The 18330-nt window shown below is 45.9% G+C and overlaps 3 protein-coding genes across 3 annotated transcripts in view; 2 read left to right on the forward strand and 1 right to left on the reverse strand.

Annotated features, from left to right (window-relative positions):
* Positions 1 to 378: 378 nt before the first annotated feature.
* kl (klotho) lies at positions 379 to 6664 on the forward strand. The gene is made up of 13 exons (XM_030101362.1): positions 379 to 1098; positions 1577 to 2007; positions 2080 to 2159; positions 2252 to 2414; positions 2756 to 2861; positions 3065 to 3214; positions 3358 to 3590; positions 4025 to 4220; positions 4303 to 4481; positions 4619 to 4726; positions 4911 to 5016; positions 5225 to 5351; positions 6330 to 6664. The coding sequence occupies exons 1-13, from the start codon at positions 379 to 381 to the stop codon at positions 6662 to 6664; spliced, it is 2934 nt and encodes a 977-aa protein (XP_029957222.1).
* A 932-nt stretch (positions 6665 to 7596) lies between these two features.
* On the reverse strand, positions 7597 to 10300 carry rfc3 (replication factor C (activator 1) 3). The gene is made up of 9 exons (XM_030101019.1): positions 10120 to 10300; positions 9654 to 9791; positions 9317 to 9384; positions 9074 to 9171; positions 8700 to 8881; positions 8479 to 8615; positions 8295 to 8393; positions 8140 to 8209; positions 7597 to 8052 (listed from the first exon to the last, which is right to left on the reverse strand). Exons 1-9 carry the CDS (start codon positions 10204 to 10206, stop codon positions 7861 to 7863), a joined length of 1071 nt encoding a protein of 356 aa, XP_029956879.1. The 5' UTR covers positions 10207 to 10300; the 3' UTR covers positions 7597 to 7860.
* Positions 10301 to 14171: 3871 nt separating this feature from the next.
* Positions 14172 to 18330, forward strand: part of stard13a (StAR related lipid transfer domain containing 13a) — a 46473-nt gene continuing 42314 nt past the window's right edge. Inside the window, exons 1-2 of the mRNA XM_030100835.1 lie at positions 14172 to 14280; positions 15014 to 15896. Coding sequence (XP_029956695.1) covers positions 15132 to 15896 — 765 coding nt within the window. The 5' untranslated portion in view covers positions 14172 to 14280; positions 15014 to 15131. The remainder of the gene's footprint in view (positions 14281 to 15013; positions 15897 to 18330) is intronic.

Raw genomic sequence — 18330 nt, forward strand, 5'->3', positions numbered from 1 at the left:
TTTTTTTTTTTTTTTTTTTTTTCCTTCTTCTTTTGCACCTGGGTCCTTTTCATTGCGCATTATTTATTTAGCTACAAGTAAAAAGAAAAAAATATTAAGGAAAAAAAACTAAACACAATTGATTAGACTTGAGATGAGCGCGTGCCATGTTACCTTTTAGTCGTTCACGCGCTCTTGCTTTCCGATAGATTGAGCCGCGGCCATCCGGGCGCGCGGAGCGCCTCGTGCGTCAGGCGCTCTGCTAATGATTGACAGGCTCGTGGGGGCTTCACAGCTGGCTGGCTGCGCTCCAGAGTCCTCAGTGTTTGGACACTGAAACCCAGCCAGCATGGTGAAGTGAAGCCGGTTAGAAACAGCCCGGAGCAGCGACAGGGAACCATGGGCAGCCCGCGCGCCCTCCTGACCCTGCTCCTCGCGCTCACCTCCGCCGCAGCGACGCCCAACGCGGGTCTGAAGACGTGGAGGCGCTTCAGGAAGCTGCCCTATCCGGGAGACAAGGCTTTCCTGTACGACACTTTCCCCAAGGGCTTCATCTGGGCCGTGGGCACGGCGGCGTACCAGGTGGAGGGCGCGTTCGAGAAGGACGGCAAGGGGCTCTCCATCTGGGACACCTTCACGCGCGGCGGGAGCCGCATGGCCAGGGGGGACGTGGGCAGCGACAGCTACCACAACGTCCGAGCCGACATTCGCGCCATCCAGCAGCTCAAAGTCAGCCACTACAGGTTCTCCCTGTCCTGGGCCAGGATCTTCCCCAACGGGACCCGCGGGAGCTACAACGAGGCCGGAACCGGCTACTACCGCGCGCTGCTCCGCAGGCTGAAGGAGGCGGGCGTGCAGCCGGTGGTCACGCTCTACCACTGGGACCTGCCCGACCACCTGCAGCAGACCCTGGGCGGCTGGAGCAACCCCGAGCTGGTGGGCATCTTCAGGGACTACGCCGACTTCTGCTTCCAGACCTTCGGGGACGACGTGAAGTTCTGGATCACCATCGATAACCCGTTCGTGGTGGCGCGCCACGGGTACGGCACCGGGGTGGTGGCGCCGGGCATCAAGAGCGACCCCGACCTGCCCTTCAGGGTGGGACACAACCTGATCAAGGCGCGTGCTCCCTCACTTCACTCCTGTTTTAGAACTTTTTGTTGTTTAATTCTCACGTGAATTTATTCTGAGAATTTACAATTTCATTCATTCTTTCATATTATCATCTCATATAGTTCAGTTTATACATGTTAAAATAAGAAACTGATCCCAAACTTGCTTTACTAACATTATATATTAAAGTTAATTTGTTGAATCTGCTGATCCAATTCACTCTATTTTTAATTCAGTGAGTAAAAAGTACTTTTTCTACAAAGACAATAAAGGAAGAATTAACTGTGTTTTGAAATAAAAAAAACATTTAAGAAAAAAAGCTTCATATACTGCATAATCTTTGAGTCTGTTTATCTATTCAGCTTTATTAATCTGCAGAACTCTTTAACCTGAACTGATGTTTTCCACTCCCTGTCACTACTCCATTATTTTTTCCCGGCTCTTCCTTTGTGCATCACCTTGAGTGTCTCCGTCTTTCCCGCAGGCTCACGCAGCCACCTGGCACCTGTACGACCGCCGCTACCGCCCCCGGCAGCAGGGGAAGCTGTCCATGGCTCTGGCCTCGCACTGGATCAAGCCCAGCCGCTCTCGCCCGGAGAGCCTGCGGGAGTGCCAGTGCTCGCTGGACCACATCCTGGGCTGGTTCGCCCGGCCGCTGTTCACGGACGGGGATTACCCGCCGTGCATGAAGGCCAGGCTGGGCTCGCGGCTGCCCTCCTTCACCCCGGAGGAGAGGGAGCAGGTGAGAGGGACCGCCGACTTCTTCGCCCTGTCCCACGGGGCGACGCTGAGCTTCCAGCTCGTCAACGACAGCCTCAAGTTCGGGCAGCAGGAAGACCTGGATCTGAGGATGCTGCTGTACTGGGTCGACAAAGAATACGACCGGCCCCCCATCTTTGTGGTGCAGAGCGGCTGGTACGTGATGCTGTGATTACCGTCGCTGTTGCCATCTGCTGTGTTGAACAACAAGATGGTCCCGTTCTCCAGGTACGTGCTGGGAAACACCAAAACCGAAGATCCTAAACACATGTACTACCTCAAGAGGTTCATCGCAGGAGCGCTAAAGTGTAAGAGCCACAAACCAACGCAGAGATAGTTTTACATTTTCCGAGACGTTAAGCACGCCTGTATCACCTGTCCTCCCGTGTTTGTGGAACAGCAATCGTCTTCGACGGCGTGAACGTGATCGGGTACACCGCCTGGTCGCTGATCGACGGCTTCGAGTGGCACCGGGAGTACGGGATACGGCGAGGACTGTACTACATCGACTTCAACACTCCGGAGATGACGAGGGAGCCGAAGACATCCGCCACGTTTTACCGGTACGTCAACTCCTGACCTCTGACCTCTGGTGCAAAAATGACCATCATGAATCATTAAGTATTGTCTTTGTTTCGTCTCTGTTAGTTTCAGTTTTTCATAAAACCAACAGGGGTGCTAAAATATCATCCATTAATAATTTTTTTTCTAATAATAAATCAGCGGATTCCTTCTCTGCCGTCTCCCATCACCAGACAGGAATATTGCTCAGTCTTGAATCTCTCTTGACTTATTTATAATAGGAGTATAATCTGGACACACCAGCAGCAGAGACAGTTCTCACTGTGAGAGCAGCTTGTCCTGACCTCTTCTGCTCCTTCACTTCTGTCGTCGTTTCACACAGTAACGTCATCCATAAGAACGGTTTTCCAGAGCTGCCGGAGAACAGACCAGCACAGGGGGTCTTCCCCTGCGATTTTGCTTGGGGGGTGTCGGCCAACTCCATACAGGTACGTCCATGACGGGGGTGAATGGAATTGAGTTCATCTATGGTGTAAAGGGGGGGGTCGGGGCTGACCGATCGATTTGCCCCATTTGGCCTTTACCTGCAGTTGTAAGCGTAGAGCCCGGCGCCGGGTTCCCAAGTGCATGTTTGCTCATGTGCGTGTTTTCATTTCTCTCCTGTTTGTTTGCCTCCACCCCTTATCGCAAGGTGGAGACCACTCCCAGCCAGTTCGCCGACCCCAATGTTTACCTCTGGAACGTCTCCAGCAACGGAGAGCTGACGAGGCTGGAGGGCTTCAGCGCTCCGCCTCTCCGCCGAAGCGCCAACTGCGCCGATTATGCCACCATTCAGCAGCAGGTCTCTGCTTCTCATGTCTAAAATTGTCGCACAAAGAGATGTGTTCTTCACGGATAACTTATCAGGCGCAGTGTAAATCCAGGAATCCAGCGTACCCATGCACAGGGAGAACATGCAAACACACTCTCGCTTCCTCCCTCCAGGTGAATGAGATCCTGCACGTGGGCGTGAACCACTTCCACTTCTCCCTCAACTGGTCGGCTCTGGTGCCCGCCGGCGACGTGGCTCGTCCGAACGCCACCCTGCTGGGCTACTACCGCTGCTTCACCCGCCAGCTGCAGCGCGCCAACGTCACGCCCGTGGTCACCCTGTGGCATCGCACGCGGCAGCGCAGCAGCCTGCCGGCCCCGCTGGACGCCAACAAGTGGCTGAGCAGGTCAGATGAGTTTGGCATTTAAAAAAAAAAAAAAAAAAAAAATTCACATCACCGCTGAGCAGTTTTCCTGAACGTCTCAGTCTGGAGGTCAGCCCCGAGCGCAGAACAAATAAATATTCATCTGAAGGCAGTTTGGGTTATCGCAGTTTATGATAGCTGACAGATTGGTCTGAGGTAAAAGTAAACATGCTGGAGGAACAGTCCGTCCTGCTAAATATATGCACTTAGCGGGCCGTTATCGCCCGCTGCCATATCTGTGACTGCCATTAGAGGGTCACACTAAACCCAGTGACCACAGCCATCTTCTTCATCCAGCCTGCAGTCTGGATTGGTCACCTGCAGACACACACTCACACACACACTCACTCACACACAGAGGCAATGCAGGGTGCTCTTTACAAATGAATCCTCACTGCTGAGTGTTTGATTCCCAGAGGCGCTCCGGAGGCCTTCGCGGACTACGCCAGGCTCTGCTACAGAGAACTCGGGGCTCACGTGAAGATGTGGATCACGCTGAACGAGCCCAACGACGAGATGGTGAGCTACCAGGAGGCCCACGAGATGCTGCGGGCGCACGCCCTGGCCTGGCACGCCTACGACGACGAGTTCAGGCGCCTGCAGGGAGGACAGGTTAGTGCCAGCTGTGGAGGTGAAGGGGCGACGACAGATTTACAGTTTCCTCCTGCAAACAAGCACTCTGTGGTCGTCTCAGGTGTCCCTGGCGCTGCACATGGACTGGGTGGAGCCGGCGTTCTCGTTCAGCCGAGAGGACGTGGAGCCGGCTCAGAGGGTCCTGGACTTCAAGGTGGGCTGGTTTGCCGAGCCCATCTTCGGCAGCGGGGACTATCCTCTGGGGATGAGGAGCTGGCTGCGGCAGCTCAACTCGCTGGAGTACGAATTTCCCGTTTCCTTTCCGGAATTCGCACACAGCTTTCACTGTGCTAGAAAATAAAATCTCTTGCGAGACTTAAGGTGCTGACAGAGCATCTCTGTTTGTCTAAAATGACATTCTCAATGTGTTTCTGCAGGCTGCCAGTTTTCAACGAGGAGTACAAGCTGCTGGTTAAAGGGACGTACGACTTCTTTGCCATCAGCCACTTCAGCACCAAACTGGTGACCCACGCTAAGGAGGACTCGTAAGCTCAAACTCTTCACGGTGACACTGGTCAGATGAAACTAAAAGTCCACTTCTAAAAAAATACCAACACTGCTCTGCAGATCCCACAGTGACCCAGCAGTTTCAGGTAGACATCAGTCTGTTACATGAAGACATTACTGCACCTGATCTTTTCCTTCTTTGTTCGTCCTCTGTGTCTGCAGATACACTTACACAGCCTTACTGGAGGTGCAGCACATGATCGACACCACGTGGATCCTGTCTCCCAGGCCTGTGGTGCCCTGGGGTCTGAGAAAAGCCCTCAACTGGGTAAGAAAGGGGAGATCCAAGTGATCCGAGTCTGTCAAAGAAATGATTTGATGCTAAAAACATATCCTAATAGTGAATTCATAAAAAATATGCTTCAATGAATAAGAAGAGTTTTGCTTTTAATACACATAGAGTTCAACAATAATGTCTTATGATGTGTAAAAGATCAGGATGGCGTTGGAAGCTGACGTTATTCCCGCCGTAACAGGTGAAGGAGCATTACGGCGACGTGCCCGTCTACGTGATGGCCAACGGGGTGCAGGAGGACCCCGCCCGCTTCAAAGACAGCCTGAGAGTTTACTACCTGTACAACTACATCAACGAAGCACTTAAAGGTGAGGCTACACACACACACACACACACACACACACACACACACACACACACACACACACACACACACACTGGCTCTTTAAAATAAACACATATAAATACTGTCGTCAGTGAATCTGTGCACTGAGCGCTCAGTCCTCGGTTCCCCCTCGATGGCCTCTTCATAGCTTAATTATTAGACAGGTATTTTGGTCGCTGACCTCCGGACGGACAGCTGACTGAGAGCCGGCGTATTGCTGAGATCAACAACAAATATTTGAGTCAAGGTTACTTGCCACCTACGTCCCTGTGATCGTAGAGTTTACCGGGTTGGAGAGGCCGTCCTGTCGCTATATGATGTGTACTCAGTGGCTCCACCGCTGTGTTGTAGTATTTTTCTACAGCCACTCATTGGAAACCCTCCAAAAACTTAAAACACTGATTAAATGTGACTCTTCAGGCTCTTAACTCAGGTTATTTTACCTGTACATCTAAATAAATGTGAATAGATTTATCATTTATTCCGTACACATTGTTGAAATTTTAATTGTGATAATTAAAAAAAAAATCAAATATTCTCAGATTGTATTTTTGTACTTTATAAATTTATTTTCCTTTTTAACAATTTGAATGATTTGTTTTCCACTGTATTCGTTTGTTTGGACACCTGTAAAAAAACAAAAGTACATGATAATTCTTTTTTATTTTTCCTTTTTTGTTGGTTTGGTTGCCTTCATGGTTTTTCCATGTCTGTTTTCAGTCATTAAAAGTGAAGTCTGCTTTTCTTAAATAGACACAGTTTAATGTCTTTTTAATGTTATTTCAGTTCAATTCATAAAATCACCAGCATGGACACGAACAACTTAAATCTTGTATCGTCTTTTACTGATGCTCGGATCATTTATTGTTTCAAAATAAAAGCTCGAAGGACTTCAATTATTAAGAAATGTTCACTTAATGAAAAGCAAGTCACACGTGTGTTTCCTCTCCCCCCTGCGAAGCGTACACCCTGAACGGCGTCAACCTGAAGGGCTACTTCGCCTACGCGCTGAGCGACAAAAGGGACCCGGAGTTCGGCATGTACGGCCAGGTCCACGAGGAGGTCATCGTCAAAGCCTCCCTGTCCAACTACCGCAACATCATCCAGCACAACGGCTTCCCCGACCCGGGCGCCGCGCCGCAGCGCTGCCCCGCCGCGCCGCCGTCCTGCCCCGGCTGCCACGTCCTGGAGAAGAGGCCTGTGGTGGGCTTCCTGACCCTGGTGGGCTCAGGGGTGCTGATCACCCTGGGCCTCATCATTTATTACGCCACCAAAAGACACAAAGAGTGCTACTGACGGCAAGATCTCTGTGTTTTTACCAGCGACTCTCAACAGAGAGTCCAGATGTTTTAGTTGTAGTTGCTTTGATTTGGTGTTGAACCGTTTGTGACTCGCACTTTAGGTGTTATAGCCGTTATTATGTCCTTTGTTAAACTGTTACTTTTAAAATATTTTAACGACTCCAGCACAGGAATGTCAAGTTGTTTCAGTTCATGAACCACAAAATTACCTTTGACTAATGTCAGTTTTAACAGGCTTATTCATAAATCTAAATATTCACATGTATATTTTTATATTGGTACAAAACCCAAACAAGATCTGTAAAGGAAAAATAATTGTAATTTCTATGTTATTCCATTTTTATTGACACAAACCACAAAAACCACACTGAACCTTTTAATTCTGTATTTTTTCCTTTGAACTGAAAGACTGAATCTCTCCCTCGGTGTTTGCTTTGTTTGGACGTTTCCCGTCTGGCGGGTGAAGCCCATCAGTGAGATGGATCCGAGTCCCTCATGGTGCCAAATCAGATTTGCTCTCTTCAGAGGAAGGGTCTGACACGCACTTCCAATTTCCAGCAGAGTTTATCGATTTATCATTGATTTATTGTCGAGGCTGCCAGATGACACCCCGTCAGTCTTTAGGGTGAATAGTGCAAAGGCCGCAACCTGCAGTAATAGAGTATATAATGACTTCAGTTCATGTTCAAACAACTCGCAGTGACGCAGCAATCATACCAGTGTTTGTTTTAACCACATCAAACCTAACAAGTGTGAACACAGGCCAAACTGAAAGCCCCGCTTCATTACGAAACCTCTCACCTCCAGCTCTCATTCGCTGTTCAGCAATATAAGAAAGCCTCATTCTGATACCTAATGGATAACCAGTGTCATATCTGAAGTCTGGCTGTGGGAAGAAACACACCTACACGCATGTTGGGATGATTATTTATTCTAACCACCATCTGGAAGATATCTCCAAGCTCGGAAATCTTTCCAATACACACTGTTGTTTGGTATTTAGATCACACATTTGACTTTATTAAAGCTACAGTTCAAACTTGTGTGTACTGCTGAAGGTTTGGACATAAAAAAAATCAAATACGGTTTATACAAAAAAAAAAATTCATGAGTGTTTTCTGCAGAGTACTGGAGGTTTTGTTGGGACAAAAATAGAGACTCATGGGGGGAAAAAAGTAAAGTTGCTCTCTCTCAAAACATCATGGCATCCAGACCGTCCTCCATGAACTTCTTGTAGATGGCCATGAACTTGGCAGTGAAAGCCTCCAGGTGGTAGATGGCTTTGTTCCCCAGCTGCAGTCTGTGTTCATAGTAAGCGGCCATGTGGGCCACCTCCGTCTTTAGCTGGCCGTCGCAGTTGCTCAACAATTCTTTGACCAGACCCTGTTAGATAATCAAACAAGCACAACTTTAAATACGGCCACGGCAGAGATTTGACTGCTTCGACAGAAGCGCTGCGGTGAATCGAACCTTCATGATGATATCGGGAGGGATGCAGTGAGTCAGCAGCTCGTAGAGTCTGGCTCGGACCTCCAGCAACCTGCAGCAGACACAGTTATGGATTTGGTGTTGAAACTCATCCGCCAGTGGGACGATCTGATCTGTAACTGTGTGGATGTTCGTACCTCTGAGGGCTCTGCTGGCTGACGATGGCATTGGCCGTTTCCCTGAGATAAACCTCCCAGTCCGTCTCAGGAATGTCCTGGTCCGCAGAGAACGGATATCTGCAGAAGTCAGACGATGGTTTATATTCGATGCTTTTTAAAGATCGTGGCGTAAAAATCACAACAATGACTGATCACGACTCACTGCTGCACTCTGCAGGCTTCACACATTAGGAGAGCTTTCCGTAGGTTGCGACCGGATTTCTCGCTGATTCGCTTGGCGAGCTCTGGCGGGAGCAGAAGACCCTCCTTTTTACAGACTGACGCGAGTACGCCACAGACCTGCACGACGGGGAAAAGGTTGAACATATCCACCACTTATTGAGTTGAAGTTATGAGTCCTAACTGCAGCGTCTCCTCCCTCACCTCCTCTGAGCTCGGCAGAGGAACTCTGACGGCCAGACAACGGCTCCGAATGGGTCCGATGACTTTGGAAGTGGAGGTGGAGCAGAGGATGAGACGGCAGGTGGCCATGTATTTTTCCATTGTTCGACGCAAAGCATGCTGGGCATCCTTCGTGAGTCTGTCCACGTCTGTAAGCAACACCACTGAGGAGAAAAGCAGAGTGAATACCTGAGAGTAAACATCTAATGTTATGACTCTACGCAATGATCAGAATCAGCAACATTTCTGTATAAACCTCGCGTGTTTTGGCAAAATGTTAGAGTAAGATATTTCACATAAAAGATGAGCTACTTAATCATTCACAGCAAAGTGTTACTACCGGTAATCTCATCTACCTTTAAACTCTCTTTGAGTGCTGGACTGGATTTGCTGGGACTGAGCAACGGTTTTGATCAGCTCCTGAACCACCACTCGGTCTTGGTTTCCTGCATCGCTGTACAACACAGCACATTACAACACACATTCAAAAGAGATCTGACTCAGATCGCAATATTGATGCAACTATAACAATATTCAAATGACATGCAGCAAAAGTATAACTGCAATTGATGAGTAAATGCATTTTTCTTTAAGCCCACCTTGGGTTGACTTCCAAGTGGTAATTGCTGGCTATTGTGTTGATCTCAATTTTCTTCTTCGATGGAGCCTGTTTGAAACAGAAATCAAAACTTTACCTGCAAACTCAAAGACTGGGATAAGATGTCCAACACTACATGTGAGCAGTGATATATTTAAACTGGGATTTTCATGGTAGTGACTTTGGACTTCAAAGGTTACATTTATTTTATGTAGTGCATCTCAGTTTTCACGTGCATTTGCACTAAATATGAGAAATCAGCCTGCAGCCTAATCCACCTTGAGGTAAAACAAACCAATCATCATCAAGATGCTCCTGTTATTTCCCCCCCTTCTTACCACAACGGTTTGATGCTCAATGCGGAGCTTCTCCACGCCGGCTCCGTACAGTTCCCTCAGCAGACACATGATGCGGGTCTTTTTCCCGGCACCGGAGGGCCCGTACACCAGCAAGTGAGGGAAGTCTCCACATTGAACCTGAAACACACATTCACAGAGAGGTTTTATTTCATTTTATAATACCTTTTGACAATGTGTAGTCAGACCTTAGTTTTACTTCTCAGTGTGTACCCTCCATTTAGTCTGTATGACACCTTGAAATTGAATAATGTGTGAAACTGTCGTGATGGTACAGTGCGTAACCCATCTGTACATTAAAAAAAGTTAACAAAAATGTAGACCTTCGGCCCTAAATTGTTTGCTAAAAAAATCAGTGAGGATATTTTGGAGTATATTAAGGCTCACACTGTAAACAAACAGACGTGTTTGATGCTAACACTGTTAGCATGCGTGAGGCTGTTCTTACCAGGTTCTTCAGCTGCGCTGCTTGCTCTTTATGAAAGTCCAGCTTGCCGAGCGACGTCGGTCGATATTTGTCCACCCACAGGCTCATCGCGTTATGAGTTTATTAAAAGTTAAAGTGTGTTTTGACAGCAGGCGGCCTGACTCTGCTCCCTTTTCTCCCGCCAAATAACAACAAGCCGCGCTGTGATGTAATATCCGCCACTGCTACGGAAAAGCAAGTGGGTCAAAAATAAGACACACGCGATCCGTAAATTAAACGTTTTTTTTGTTTTTTGTTTTTTTGAAGCAAACATGTACATTCACGAACTAAAGAATTTTGGAGTTTAGGCACGCATTGTAAGTTTAGGTAGCAACAAAACTGGCCGTCTTTTAATTTGCCAATATCTGTCTTTTTGTAAATATGGCCACAGTATGATGTAATGCCTTTGTTTTTCGCATTATTTCAATAGCATCACTCTGCCCCCTACAGGCGAAAAGAAGCAACTACGCAAAACTCATCAACGAGTATTTCTAATCTGATTAATTTATTTTACTCTCATTTTTTCCCCGTTGTTGCTTTTGACCTTCAGGAAAGCTAACAGGCTCACCGTGAGTAAGCTTATCTAAGCCTATCAACTTTTTCTTGAAGAAAAAAAAAGAGCATTCAGGAATGAAACAATTTAATATTTGGTTTGAGAGTTAATCTCTCACTCAACTGCGAAGCTGTATATTAATTCACGACTTTATTTTAATTTTAAGACTGTTTTCCATAAATTATATGCAAGAAGTAAAAGCATGCATTTGATTGGATATCAGCTTTAAGACAACTGGCTTTTAGGTAATCAATGTTAATTGGAAACATTGTTGTTTCAAGAACGTTTTCAATAATGTAATTTAAAACAAATTCATCTCTGTCTGTTTGTAGGTTTTTCATTTGCTTTGAAAGGTAAGTGAAACAAGAAGGAACACATCTTTATCTCAGTAGCAAAACTAATCTGAAGGTGCATTTCCAAACAAAATCAAATTAATTCAGTGCTTTGCTATCAATATATTCTTTTCAAACAATAAAAGTAAGGTAGCAACTCTTTCTAAGTATGTAGATAAAAAAGCAATGGGCAATGCTGTGTTTCCTAAAACCAGATCTTGCATTGATGAAAAGTGAATGCATTTTTCTCTAAAATAGAAAGCAGATAAAAGTCTGACCAGATTGAGGCTGCATCAATACTTTCTGCTCAAAGAAAAGATTACAACTACATTTAAAAAAAAACCCGCTGTCCCTGTTTACAGGATGTGTATGTTTTTATTGATCTGTATCAGCCAGAGTGCAACAGATCAAGCAGGTGATGGTAGGACTGGGAGCAGTCTTCTATGGCTCTTGGGAAGTAGTGTGTTGCTGCAATATCCTCCAGTGGTGGCAGCAGACACACAGTTTTTTTTCCCCTCCTGCAGTCTGCAGGGATTTTCTATCTGCTTCTGAGCAGCCTGCATATCAACCTGGGAAATCTGAAGAAGTCTCTTTGAACAACTTCATCTGTTCCACAGATTCTCCTATGATTCAGTTTGGAGCTGTTTTTTAGGTTAAAATTGTTTTTGTTTTACAATATTAGTTATTTGGTCTTGGAGGTGTTTAAAACCTTCAGCATCGTGTTGATGGTCTCTGCATCTCATTCCTGTCTCTTTTGTCTGTTATGGAGACGAGTCAGGCGACATTAGTGTCATCAACATATTCCACGCCACGTCATTTGCAAAGAAACTACAGTCAGGAAGATTTTTTCTTTTCTGCATCTGCTACTCATGAGCATTTGCATGTTTTTATTCATCACATCTAACCATATTCTATGTTTCTCAGAGTCATCAATGACTGCTGTCTTTGTTATGACCTGAAGCATGAAGACCTTTTCCTCTAGAGATGCATGTGATGGGAGCATGTTTAGAAGACTTGTGACTGGAGAAATGCATTTTAATTCAGAGAAATGCACGAGGGAAGAGGATGGATTCCTGGTGGAATCATGAATTAATGTTTATTTTATCCAGGTAAAATATTATTAGTACCACTTTTGCTAGATGGCTGATCATACTGAATGACAGAACTCTGTGTTTCAGTTGTCATTTTCGTAAAAAAGCCAATCAAAAAAACATGAGGCCCCCAGTAATTAAATTTTAATGATGAAATATGTCTCCCAGAAGCTGTTTGTGTGACTTCTGTATGACTTCTGTTATATTATGCGGTAGACATCCGTGTGTCGGTGTAGGAACTGGGAAAGTCGTGTTTTGTTGTCAAACAGCTCGGATGAGAGACGATGGAAAGCGTCTTTACTATGAAAGATACCACTCAGGAATGCCAGACAGCGTAATCTCAATCAAAATAAACAGTCCTGTGTAATGTAAACCGTGCTGTTATGTCACGTCGGGAAAGAAAAAGTGTGAGTTTGTAGTCTAAGTTCATTATAGCTTTCAGGGGACATTTCAAGTTTCTCATTATGATGTGAAAAGAGCCACGTTTTGTCATATTTTAGTCCATGGTGAACAAACAGCACATACCTCAGTGTCTTGTGACTGTCATCAGCTTATTGTTGTAAAGTGTAAGAAACAGGAAAAAAAAGTGACATTTTTGAAACATTTCTCCAATTACATGCGGATTATTAGTTGAAAGCGTCTATGCAGGTGCACATAACCAGTCAACAAAAACATTCATGATTTTGACTATGATGAACTAATGTCTCCCTGCTCACACGAGAACCCAAAGTGCAACTGAAAGATTTGTAGCGTGCAGTAAGTGAGCTGTAGAGAACATCCTCCTGTGCTTATCTGATGAACATGCCAGTTTGTAGTCAAAACTAGTACCTGTTGTCCCTCATTCTTCAAGCCGTATCTACTTTACACACTGCCGAGATAACGCAGCTCACCCAGGTCATTCTGACGTGATAGAGACATAACATTCAAAAGAGCACGACACTGTTTCTTCTTTATTTAGCATTTTTTATGGCATGAAAATGTCAAATGTCTTGTATTCTCTGCCCCCCCCCCTTTTTTTTTTATTAAAAAAAAAAAAACCCTGACACAGGTAACTATACCTCTCCGTGACAGGAATGTTACATATGAAGCAAGTCCCAGCAGGTTTCCGTAGCTTGTAATGAAATGCATACCTGGGTTATATTAATATACTGTAGATAAATCATCATACCAATGTAGGACGTTGCAACATCTGGAGCATGCTTTCCAAGTTCCTTCAGGCCAGATGACAATCATCCAGAAAGCATTCATTCATTCATAATTATCAATTTAATTTCATATACACACTGTGGTGGTTTTAACAGCTGCTGTTTAAAAGCTTTTAAAGTTCTTGTATATAAAATTGGATAAAATGCTTCTCGTATATGAACCTATCAAGCTGTTCAACAGTATTTTGTCCCTCATGATGCGCTCCATCTTGACCACATCTTTTTTTTTTTTAAGTAAAGGCCTCAACTGGCAGACTCAAGTCCAAGATCATCGAGCACAGTGTTTTCGTTCGTGGACAAATGTATTCCCTCCGAAAAGTGAAATTTATTGTTTTCTGGCAAACTCGAGGAATTCCACGGTCTGCCGACAGGTCCGCAGAGATCATGGGTGCTTCGGCGGACACAGGCAGGCACGACATGTGCACGGAGCCAGGGCCATTTACAGAGGGCAAAAAAAAAACAGTTTGAAGCATTACCTCATGTGTTGTCGAGGAATGTGCTTCAAAGGTGAAAAATCCTTCGCCCTGAGCTACATTGTACAGCAATGAGTGAAAAGGCGGAGCGTGGAGGGAGAGAGGGCCCCAAGCGGGTTTGTCTCCAAGCTGTTGATCGGTTGTATCATTTCTACAATACAATCTTTTCATTTGAGTTCAGTGCATAATTCAGTGTTTCCTCTTATATATCCATGTGTATCTTATGTATACACACACGCACATACACACACCTGCCTGTGGAGCTCCCAGTCCTCTTGCTGAGGTAATGTAGGAGGGCAGAGCATTCCTCAGCCCGTCTGGTTTCCCCTCCTCCCCTCACACTGCTTCCCATCTTTAGAGAAATGAACTCACTCTCTCTCGATCACCACTGTCATGCAGCATTGGAGTTTCCTTGGCTGCGCACGTCTCTTGCCGTCCTGCTTCTTCAAACCGCTTCTGGACGATGCGGCCCATGGACAAAAATGTCTGGTATGGTAAAAGTTTGTTATTCTGTATGATGCAGCCTCAGTTTTTTTGGATGAAGAAATGCTCCAATACATAACATACATAACATTATTGAGCACTGAAGCTTTCTTCTGTTTCAGATGTCACATAGGAAGATAATTTGTCTTAGTTTGCAGCTGTTTGCTACAGAACTGTTTGCTTGGAGAGAAGTTTTAGCTTCCAAAGATCCAAAGCTGTCCGTGTTCCTCAGTGAAGTAACACTCAGGATTTGTCACTTTCCTTCTGTGTGTTAGAAAGACAAAGAAAACACACTACGCAAGGGAAGGGCGTGTTGGCTACTGCCAAAAATAGCTAACTACCAGGAAAAAACAATGCATTTGTCTGTAAAAAAGAACAGAAATGTCTCAGTGTTCCAGTTTTGAGTTGTAAAGACAGTGATCGCTGGTTTGAATTGATTATATTTGCAGCTGTTTAACTGCAACGTAAATCATTTTATGCACTTTTTTCAAATATTAAACTTTACAGACAAAGTCTCTCATTGTAGATTCTCAATCCAACTGAAGTACTGCTGTCATGTTAAAAAAATAGTCAGGCAATGTGTTTGATTGACTGAACTTATATTATATGAGCATCTATTTGATCTATAAAGTCCAAGGTCCCTAAAATAAATCCAGATTTGTGTGTTTACATGTTTGAACATGGGTTTGCCAGATCTCACACGGTTTATTTCTTCCGTTCTCCCCTCTCATCTCCTCAGGTATCAAAGACATTCGTGCGCGGCCCAGGCCGTACGTCTCCTCCACGCACTAGTTCGTTAGCCGCCTCACCTGAATGAGCCAGCATCCACCCAGAAACACTAACAGACGAGGACTGGTATGATTGTAATGCACGAAAACCCATTAGCTACTCTGCCTGCTCGGGAGGAGTCTAGCAGGCGTAATTACCACCACGCCGTCCCTTTGGGTGACCTGCAGGGTCACATGACTCACAGCTTCAGCAGCCAGTCGTTAGTCATGTCTGAACCTGTCCCTCTGCAGAGCTGCGGTCTGGCTCACGTGGACGGTAGCGCCAAAAAATGGAGAGAGATGGGGCTCGACAGCAGCTCCCCCTGCGAGATCTCCGAGTGTGACTCGGAGCAGAATGGACACTGTGGATGTTCAGACACGTCTGCGGGAACAGGTCAGGACACGGAGGTGTCGGGCCGGGACGGCGGAGCTGATGCTCTCAGCGATTGCCTGGTGGAGGAGCAGCTCATGGCAGCTCCTGGTGTCTCCCCTGCGTCTGTAAAGGCGTCAGAGGACAGCTCCCAGGATGTGAGAATCGTGAAGCACAAGCCCAGTGCCATAGTTTTCAGTGATTACGAAGGCGGCCGGCTGAGCTTCGCCAACGGGAGCCCCGATGGGACCGGCTACTCCTCGTCGACGTCTGAGGACGATTTCCCCGAGACGTCGCAGTTCAAGGAGTTCCTGGTCAGCCGGCGGCGCAGAAAGCTGAGCAGGAACAGGAAGTGCACGAGGAGGAGACAGGATGCCAAAGCTAACAATGCCGCGTGTGATTGGATGAGGAGAACCAACAAGGGCAGACCTGAGTTCACAGGTGGTCGGGAGGAAGAGGCCTCGGAGCAAAACAATGGAGGAGAGGTGAGGAAAACAAGACAAGGGCAGAGCAAAAACAAGCAGAAAGAAGTGCTCAATTACCAAAACACTGCAGCTGCCTCGTGCTTGTGTTGTGCGGTAGATAAGCTCATTTCTTTAATAGAAGACATTTGTCTTGTCTTTGTACCAATACACAGGTTTCACTTTTAAACTCTGTTGTATTCAAGTTAAAAAAAAAAAGAGAAAGCATTGAGCGCGTGCCAAGCCAGAAAAAAAAAATTCCACGTGTCACTCTGTAATTAATCACATCGCGCGCACCTGTGGTTTCCTAATGCGACCTGTCAAAATGTCTGCAGTCAAGAGCCTTTAACTGTGAGACCTATCCGAACCGCTAGAGGGCAGCAATGTCTAACTCTTTCTGATTGGACAGGAGTCTGTTTTTTTTTTTTTTGCTTTTTTTTTTTGCTTTTGTGTGAAGAAGCAGGGATTCTTTAAAACAAATTCTTATTTTGTACATCCCATTTTAACTTAACAATAGAGAAATACATTAAAAGAGTTCCTTTTTAATCTCCAATAATGGCGAGAAAGAATCTAAACAAGCTATGGTGTCGCCGAGGATTCAGTGGAATTTTTTCACTAATACTTCTCAGAACCTTTTAGAATTAAATGATTCTGTTCTGATTCATTGATAAATACAAGAGCTTCTCAAACGGTTACCGGATCACTGGTCTGGAATCGAACATAATGTCTTACAGTCCCACACCATTGTTGTTAGAATGTCAAGCCTCACACTGTACGACTTTGTTGGGATGAGTGATAAATAGCAGGACTGTTTGGTTGCTCGTCTGCAGTAGTTGTCATTGTTACATTTTTGGTTTATTTTCTCTTTGTAATCATGGGGATATTCCAGGTGGGAACAGGTATCCCCCTGACTCTGGGAGTTTCCAGCAGCTGCCTCCCTTTGAACCCTGTGGCGCTCCCCGGGTGGCAAAACCACCGGTCACCGATCTGTGACCCTAAACCTTTGAACTGAAAGTCACACCAAAAAAAAAAAAAAAAAATCAACATAAAAAGAAATATTCCTGGCAGGTAAACCTCTTCTAACAAATTCCTCTCATATTTCTCCGAGCCCAGCCTGGCATCTTTTATCTCCCAGCATGCACCAAACCAGCAGGCATCCTTTCAGTGTGAGCACGGCCCTCGCTGTGTTCTCACACCTGTCAGAGCGGCCCTCCGTCCCCCTGGCACGTCCTTCACGGCGGCCCTCTGGCACGCCGCACGCCGCCGCTCTCCCCTCTTGGCCTGACATGAAAGGATTATTTCTGCCGGCGTTTCTTTTGTGATGTTCTCAGAGTTTGACCAAGTAGCTTTTAAAGTCACTTATCGACAGGCTCGGGCCGACGCTCATCTGAATACCTGTTTAGCCAAAGAGGCCCCGTTGTGGCTCCACATTCTTGAAATAATTTGGCTCCAGCAGTTTTGTCACACTTCTCATTGTGGTTAACAACTTCGCTAGGTTCAATATTTCAGGAACTTTAGTGTAAAAAGTTTAACCATCGATTACATGTTTGTGTTGACGGTGTTGGAGATCTTGCAAACTCTGTACACTTAAGCTGGGAACATTCTCACAATTAGGCGAGAATTTTAACTCTAATACTGTCACGAATTTGTAGTGAAATAGGATGAAAGTACGATTTTAAAACGCTCACTCGGAGATTCTAACTTCAGCAAACCCCACATAAAGCCGCCTCCGACAGATCAGACATCGCCGCTGGAGATTTCCTGTGTTTGATGCAAGCTGCAGTCCAGTGAACGGCTGTGTTTAGGATTGTGGAAGCAGATAACATACCACAGTATAATTGGAGCTAGTTAAAGAGCACTTCCAGCTTGGGCGAGGGTAATGAGCTGATGTTTGTCGGTGGCTGCTCTTAAGGACGGACGATGCAAGAAGTCGGTTAAAAATTCACACTTTCGTTCTCCCGCACGGAGCGACTTGTCCTCATAACTGTTTAGCTTCACTGGAGAGCAGAAGGGGAGTTTTATACACCAGTGATACACCTCTTGAAACACTCATGCTGAGATATATCAAGATAATAGATGTCTTAACCTTTCCAAGACTGGTCAGACCAATAATGAAAGAGCCTTTTAGCAGAGATGCCACGATGCATTAAGAGCTCTATCCTCTGTGACTACTTCAAGCAGAGACATATTAACATTTCATGATCTCTGAGAGCACTCTGCTGCGAACGTGAGTGTGTGAGTGTGTGCGGTCACGCGTCTATACGTCTGCTGTGGTGTGCGTTTGCGTTCACGTTAGCGGCGTTTGTGTGCCCCTCTGTGTTTCTCGTGTTTGCAGTCACTGAAAACCCCGGGCTGGCGGTGTTCTCCCCTCGCCCCGGCTCTGTCCCCCACAGCGAGGGTAAAAATAGCACCCCGGTTGCACATAGACAGCCTTCTGTGTTCCTGTGTGCAGGAATCT

This window comes from Salarias fasciatus, chromosome 10 (genome assembly GCF_902148845.1).
Source record: "Salarias fasciatus chromosome 10, fSalaFa1.1, whole genome shotgun sequence".
NCBI classification, from domain to species: domain Eukaryota; kingdom Metazoa; phylum Chordata; class Actinopteri; order Blenniiformes; family Blenniidae; genus Salarias; species Salarias fasciatus.